Source organism: Propithecus coquereli, unplaced genomic scaffold (genome assembly GCF_000956105.1).
Source record: "Propithecus coquereli isolate 6110/MARCELLA unplaced genomic scaffold, Pcoq_1.0 Scaffold248, whole genome shotgun sequence".
Taxonomy (NCBI): domain Eukaryota; kingdom Metazoa; phylum Chordata; class Mammalia; order Primates; family Indriidae; genus Propithecus; species Propithecus coquereli.
The window spans coordinates 1,373,925-1,381,459 of NW_012148041.1; the positions used below are offsets into that span (position 1 = coordinate 1,373,925).

General features: G+C 52.7%; 2 protein-coding genes across 2 annotated transcripts in view; both read left to right on the plus strand.

Moving 5' to 3' along the window:
* FANCE (Fanconi anemia, complementation group E) overlaps window positions 1-3,356 on the plus strand; it is a 15,447-nt gene extending 12,091 nt beyond the window's left edge. The window contains exons 7-9 of the mRNA XM_012646570.1: window positions 1,090-1,156; window positions 2,230-2,355; window positions 3,036-3,356. Coding sequence (XP_012502024.1) covers window positions 1,090-1,156; window positions 2,230-2,355; window positions 3,036-3,137 — 295 coding nt within the window. The 3' untranslated portion in view covers window positions 3,138-3,356. The remainder of the gene's footprint in view (window positions 1-1,089; window positions 1,157-2,229; window positions 2,356-3,035) is intronic.
* A 1,279-nt stretch (window positions 3,357-4,635) lies between these two features.
* On the plus strand, window positions 4,636-7,139 carry RPL10A (ribosomal protein L10a). Its single transcript, XM_012646609.1, has 6 exons — window positions 4,636-4,694; window positions 5,057-5,131; window positions 5,206-5,286; window positions 5,635-5,783; window positions 6,506-6,678; window positions 6,944-7,139. The coding sequence occupies exons 1-6, from the start codon at window positions 4,690-4,692 to the stop codon at window positions 7,112-7,114; spliced, it is 654 nt and encodes a 217-aa protein (XP_012502063.1). The 5' UTR covers window positions 4,636-4,689; the 3' UTR covers window positions 7,115-7,139.
* Window positions 7,140-7,535: the final 396 nt, after the last annotated feature.

The window sequence follows — 7,535 nt, forward strand, 5'->3', positions numbered from 1 at the left end:
GGGTCTTGAACTCCTAACTTCAAGCGATCCTCCCACCTCGGCCTCCCAGAGTGCTAGGATTATAGGTGTGAGCCACCTGAGCCAAGCCCATAGTTTCAAATCTCAACTCTGCCTTTTATTTAAATGCGTGAACTCAAGCAAGTTACTCTCTCTCTGAGACTTAGTTTCCTCATATGAAAAATGAGAATAATATTTACTTTGTAGGATTTTTCTAGACATTAAATGTGATAATACATATAATGAGTTTAACACAATGTTTGGCATCTAGTAAGCGCTCAAAAATTGGCATTAAGTTGGTGTTAAACTTGAGTATTAAAATCGGGGAGTCAGGATACAGACATTGAAATAATGAGTAAGACCCCATTGGACACAGACATGAAATATAAAATGTTAAGTATAATATAAAAATAGAACAGCCCACAAATAATATCAGCCACCGTTTATTGAGCACTTTTTCTGTGCTTTAGATTCTCAGTTAGTCTTCATGCAATCCTGGGTGGTAGGTACTGCTGCTGCCTTAGAGATGGAAAAACTGCTCAGAGAGGTTAAGGGACTTGGCACAGGTCACACAGCCAGCAAGTGATAAATCCTGGGATCAAACCAAGTCCATCCACCCAAGAAGCCACACTGTTTCCACTGTACATGCTGCCCTTCCAGACAAGGTGAGGACTGTGCAGTGGGACAGGAGGCGCAGCTGGAGTGGATGTCACATGGTTTGGACTCTACAGGAAGGCTCGCGCTCTCTAGGAAGCCTCGTGTGTGTCATCCCACTGCACCGTCCTCCTCTTCTCTGAGTCTCCTTCACCTTTTGTTGTCAGGATGCATCTCTCTCTACTGCTAGTTATTTTGGGGGGACCTTTTCACATCTCACTACCAAATCCTTTGTTGTCAGCTTCCGGGGATTTCAGGGTTGTGACCTTCCTGGCACTTGTGTGGGTTCTGTAGCATTGGCTCCTGAGGCTGCCGCCAGCATGGGAAGGGCTCTGGCTGTTCTCTGGCGGCCTTGGCCTGCTGCGAGGAGCTGGAGCAGAAGATACCCAGGCCCGGGTGGGAGGCCGGGCTTTTCTTACTGGGGCCTCTGCTTTGCAGACAGATCTTGGAGCTGCCTTGGCAGGAGGAAACTTTCTTGGTGTTGCAGTCACTCCTGGAGCGTCAGGTGAGCAGCCTGCCTAGGGAGGAGTGGACGAAGGAGTGCCGCAGTGCCGTGGAGGAGCGCGGGGCTCCCGGGTCTCGGAGTCCTTCGGCGATGCGGGGTGCCCTGCCACAGTGGCTCGTCAGGAACGGAGAGCCGGCCGCGTGGTCAGCCTAGCTCCACCTCTTAATAGCTGTAGGGCCTTGGGGTGGGATTCTTCCGATGCATGTGTAAATTTAATTTTATTTTTGAATAGGTAATACATACATATATTCATAATTTTAAAAGCTGGAAAGGATACGGTGAAAAATATTCCCCTTACTTCTCTCCCCCAGCCATCCACAGTCCCCTCCCCAGGGCTATAACCAGTGTTACTAGTTTCAGGGGAGCCCTCCCAGAGGTGCCATACATAGATGGAAACATGTTTAAATGTTCTCCCCGCCTCCTTTTATGTGGGTTATAACCCACCAAGCTCAGTGTTCTCTTTACCTAGCTTTTTCTACTTAACGATATATTTTGGCAATTTTTTCATATCAGTACCTCAAATTCTGCCTCATTTGTTTATATCTTAGGTAATTAACTGAACCTTTTTATGCCTCGGTTTCCTCATCTACAAAAGGGGAGTTACAGCACTTACCACGTAAGACCGGGGTGAGGTCTACATGAGATAATTGGTGTAAAGCGCTCAGAATGGTGCCTGATGGATAGTGTTTATTAAATAACAATTATGAAGAGCTAAGTTAGTGTGCTGGCAGTGTTCCTCAGCACCTTTCACTCCTTTTATCTTCAACCACTGAGCACGACTAGGGATGCTTGGCTTCCCCTTAGTGCTAATCTGAGCCTTTGCAACAGTAGCCACCATTTTCTGAGACCTGTGTATCAGGTCTTATGTACCTTATTTAATCCTTTTCACAGTCTTCAGAGTTAGATATTATGAGCCATTTTACAGATATGGAAACTGAGGCTTAGCTTTGTTAAGCAACCTGCCCAGAGTCACCCAGCTAGAAAGTGGTGGAGTTGGGAATTGGATCCAGGGCTGGCTGAAGGAAGGGCCCAGGCCTTTCTTGTTATACTACTCCATCTCCCAATGTGTGCAGGTAGAGATGACCCCTGAGAAGTTCAGTGTCTTGATGGAGAAGCTCTGTAAAGAGGGGCTGGCAGCCACCACCTCCATGGCCTATGCCAAGCTGATGCTGACAGTGATGATCAAGTACCAGGCCAATGTGAGTGTTGATAGGGCCATGGGGGCTGGTCCTGCCACAAGGGTATAATGGACAGATACGTTTGCCAGGGGTAAAATCCTGAATATCAGCTAGAGAAAGCACGACTTGAGGGCCAGGACTAGGACTGCTTAGGAGTTTCTTTATCTAGCTAACACCTCTTTGGGCCAAATGCTGTGTGGGGCATTGGGAAATTGGCAGTGACCATAATGCGGTCCCTGCCTTTGAGTTGACCCTGTCCCCTAACCCTGTGACATGTAGCAACATGTCAGGAGAGAAAGCGTGGCCCAGAAGGAAGGTGGCAGCCACATGGAGTGTCTGAACATCAAGCTTCCTCATCTGTAAAAATGGGAGGGTTGTGAGGATTACATGAAGTAATATATATGTGTATATATGAAGTAAGGCATATAAATGCCACATCCTAAACATCCAGTAATTGTCAACTCTTATTAATGTGGCCAGCTTAGGAAGTTGTGCAGCTAGTGTTTGACTCCAGGTCCACCAGAATCCATGGTTGGTTAACCATGGTGAACTAATGAGTTTAGATTGCTCAGGAGTCTCCTCCTCCCCCATCCTCCTGTGTCCTGGCTTCCTGTCTCCGTCCTAAACAGAGCCCATGGGGTAGTGGGGAGGTGGGAGGGATCTGCTGCTAGAGTCCTGACAAGATTCTTTCTTCTCCCCAGATCACTGAGACCCAGAGGCTGGGCCTGGCTGTGGCCCTAGAGCCCAACACCACCTTCTTGAGGAAGTCCCTTCAGGCCGCCTTGAGACATTTGGGCCCCTGACCACACAGCAAGGGACCACCCTCCTGGAGCTCCATCAGCTTCCTGAAGGACATTTCTGCCTTGGCCACCTTTCCCTGAACCCTTGCCTGGGGATAAAGGCTGAGCCTGGCCATTCCAGGGACCAGCTGCCTTCCTGTTCCAGGCTGCAGAGAGGCTATCTTGGCTTCCCAGCTAGCAGGGAAGCTTCTGGCCTAAGGGAGCTGGATGAGCTATATTTTCAAGGGCCGCTGGCCCTGGGCTCACTCCTCATCAATTCTCAGGCTGCAGGGATGGAAATTTCCCGATAGGCCTCAGTAGGGTCGAGCAGACCCAGAGTAGACAGGATGCTCCAGGAGATCCGGTACCTGTGTGCCCGGCACAGGTCTCTTGTGCTCAGGTGTACGTTATGGTCCTCTGTGTTTTTTGTTTCTGACTTGTATAATAATTTATCAATTATATTTAATAAACAGCAGGAACCTCAGTAATGTCTTATTAGAGGCAATGCCTGCCTTCCCATCCTGACCCCTTCCACCCCCTGCTCAGTGACAAGGGGCCTCTTTTTCTTGGTGAAGGGAAGGTTGTAGAGTGTTAGTTCTGAAGTTCATTCATGCACCTTCTGTGGGCCAGACGATGTGTGATGCCAGCCACCCCGCCCTGTCAGAGCTGCCTGTTGAGTAAGTGAGGCAGGCAGCGACCACTGGGCAGGCAGGCAGGTGGGAATGGGGGGCTTAAATGTGGGAGCGACTCAGTCTGGAGTTGGGGAAGGGTTTTGGGCAGATGACATTTGAGGAGGGATCTGAAGGGCTCCTAGGGTTACAGTGGGCTGAGAAGAGGATGGGACCCACTGGGCAAAGGAGAGGGCAGAAAAGACCTTATAGATGTGCAGTGCTGTGGGCCTGTTTTATATCTTTGTATTTCGGGAGCGCCTAGGTAGGTGCCTTGTTCATAGGAAACACGTAATACACAGATGTTTTGAATGAACTGTCAAGTGAAAGTTCCCCGTAGTACCTTCCCAGCTCTTCCCCACTGCAGGCGTTGAGAGGCCAGGAACCGAACTTTCCTGACACTTCCTTACCATGTGAGTCCACAGAGCAAGATGCTGAGGGAGGGAGGTCAGGCCTAGCACTAAAGCCTGCTTTTGAGAACAGAAGCTGGTGTAGAGGGCAGGAGGAAGTGGGCAGAGGGATTTGAGGGACAAACGTGCCAGAGTCGCACGCTGTCAGCGGCCATCACGGTACTGTACGCAGTATGTGTGACCACTGAAGCTCCAGCCCTCGGCCCAGTCACTTCCCCAGGGGCCCAGCAGCAGCGGGCGCGAAGAGGATATTCCCAGGGTGCCGTGGGAGCTCAGGATCGCCGCGAGTCCGGCTGTCCTCGCGCAGGTTAGCAGAGCGACGCGCGGCAGCGCCCTCCAGCGGCCGCAGACGGCAGCGCTCCTCGGGACTGAGCGACCGGACCGTGCTCTGGAAGAAGGCCGTGAGAACAAGGCATTTCTCGCGAGAGCAGGACCGCTATTTGGGCGCATGCGCGAGCCCCATTACTCTCTTTTCCGGTTATTGCGGCGCGAGCAACCATGAGGTGAGTGGTGCCGAGCGTGCTATCCGCGTACATCCGCACCCCCAGGCACCCCGTCAGGGATGGGGATTTTTCATGACGAATCGGGGGTCCCTGCGCCGGCTTTGCCGCGGGGCATTTCTTGCGGTGGGTCGGCCTGCGGATCTCCATTCCCGCCAGGTCCGGTGCCCAGGAGAGTCCCTCTTTCTGCGGGGCTTGGGTCTGGTTCTGGGGCCCTGTCGCCTGACTTAGTGTCGGGAATGCCCGGTGGAGTCCGTCGGGGTCCGACCGTCTCGAAGCCTGGAGACTCGGAGGCTTCCGAGCAGGCCGAAGCGATGACCCCGCGGCACCCCGGCCCTGAGCGCGCCCTCGCTTCTCACCCGCAGCAGCAAAGTGTCTCGCGACACCCTGTACGAGGCGGTGCGGGAGGTCCTGCACGGGAACCAGCGCAAGCGCCGCAAGTGAGCGCGGCCTCCCCGGGGCCCGGGAGGGTGGGCAAGGCTGGCGGCTGGTTAACTCGCTCCCTTTCCCTAAGGTTTTTGGAGACGGTGGAGCTGCAGATCAGCCTGAAGAACTACGATCCGCAGAAGGACAAACGCTTCTCCGGCACCGTCAGGTTGGCACTGTTCGACCCCACCCAGCCCTCGGGGCGCTGGGGCCTGTCTCCTCCCGTTCGGCCCTTGCTGAGGCCGAGGCAGGCACGTGCGGTGCCGATGCGCCAGGGTAGTTCAGAGCCCTGCTCCGCGCAGGCGCGGCTGGACGGACCCCCACCCTGGGTCTTAAAACATGAGGGGAGGCGTGGGGAGGCCTTGGCCGAGCCCGCCGGCTAGTCCGAGAAGCCAGGCTAGCTGTTGGTGAATGCGGACGCTCTGGGTAAGGCTCGGTGGCTGCTGCAGCCCCAGACCCTTCACCTGCCCCTGGCACCCAGGGCTGGGCATGACCTTTGCTGTCCCCCAAAACGCAGGCTTAAGTCCACCCCGCGCCCCAAGTTCTCCGTGTGTGTCCTGGGGGACCAGCAGCACTGCGATGAGGCCAAGGCTGTGGACATCCCCCACATGGACATCGAGGCGCTGAAGAAACTCAACAAAAACAAGAAGCTGGTCAAGAAGCTGGGTTGGTGCGGTTTTGTGTCTGGGATGGGGGCGCGGGCAGTTTGCACGCGAGCGGCAGAGAAGTGGCTTTCTGCCATTTTGATTTTTAAATGGTCGGGGGGCAGAATCGCAAAGGAAAGGATCTGCTGTGGCTGGTTAGCAGTCTGAGTGGTAATTTTTAGCTTTGTGAAGGTTTGTTTCTAGATTTGCTTTGGGGATTTTGTTATGTGGGAGGGGGAGCCCAGGCATTTTTGGTCTAAACAGATGAGGTTCACTTAAGTTGACTGGCCAGGTGCTGTGGAGCTGCGAGCTGGAATTTCTCCTTCCTGACTTCTAGTTTAGTTGTTTCTTTCTGATGTCTATCCTGCATGGTCTAGGCAGGGATACTAGACCTGTTTTCCAGATAGGAAACAGATGTCTCCAGTTGTCACATGCCTAAGGTCTGCAGCTAGGCATTGAGAAAGCGGGATTTGAGGCCAGGCCAACTTGACCAGAGCATCCGTTGTACGATGGAGATAGCACAGGTTATGGGCCAGCCTGGTCTCTGAGACCAGGTTTCAGGACGAGTAAAAGTCTAGGGAGGATGGAGCTAATCACTGGAAACAGCATGGGTGTGGGGGAGGCTTAAAAAGACTGGGAGGCCACTTATGTGATTGGTTTATGTCCTTTTCTGGCCTGAATAGCACCTTGGAGGTGTGCCTCAGTGGCTAAGTCCTAAGCGTCCAATGGCTTTCTCTTTGCCAGCCAAGAAGTATGATGCCTTTTTGGCCTCAGAGTCTCTTATCAAGCAGATCCCGCGAATCCTCGGCCCAGGCCTAAATAAGGCTGGCAAGTTTCCCTCACTGCTGACACACAACGAAAACATGGTGGCCAAAGTTGATGAGGTGAAGTCCACAATCAAGTTCCAGATGAAGAAGGTAAGGCTGTGTGGTGGGTTGCCGTGGGTGGGTGTGCTGGCAGGGTCCAAATTTTACCCATTGGGGCCAGTCTGAACCCTGGTTTCGTGTTTCTCTGGGTACTTAATGGTTGGACAGGGGCACTGAGCAGCGTTGAAGCTTTCTGAATAACCCTGGTTTTCCTTGGCCTGGGTCCAAGCACCGGCTCATTAGGTCACGGGGAGGAGGGATGGGCCATCTGCCATCCTTCCACCAACCTCACTTGACCCTCTTCCCCTCCTCCCAGGTTCTGTGTCTGGCTGTGGCCGTTGGGCATATGAAGATGACAGACGATGAGCTGGTGTACAATATCCACCTGGCTGTTAACTTTTTAGTGTCATTGCTCAAGAAGAATTGGCAGAATGTCCGGGCTTTATACATCAAGAGCACCATGGGCAAGCCCCAGCGCCTGTATTAAGGCACATTCTAATAAATCCTAATGCTGCCATCCCTTGTCCACCTGTAATTGGGGTGGGGATGATTTGTGAGCTGACAATTAAGAGGCCCTGGCACTGCTGATAGCTATGTATGTACAGTTTATGTCCCCTTGGTGGTGGGTAGTTAGGTACTACAGACAGGAAAGCATTCTTTCTCTGCCGTCAAAGTCCTGCAGTTGGGTGGGGCATGGTGGCTAACACGTGTAATCCTAGCACTTTAGGAGGCCAAGGCAGGAGGATCCTTTCACACCAGCCTTATCAATATAGTGAAACCCAAGTCTCTCCAAAAATACAAAAATTTGCAGTGGTGCACCTCAACTTCTAGTCCCAGCTATTCAGGAGGCTGAGGCTCTCGAGTGAGGTTCCAGTGAAGTAACAGCTACTGCACTCTAACCCAGGCAA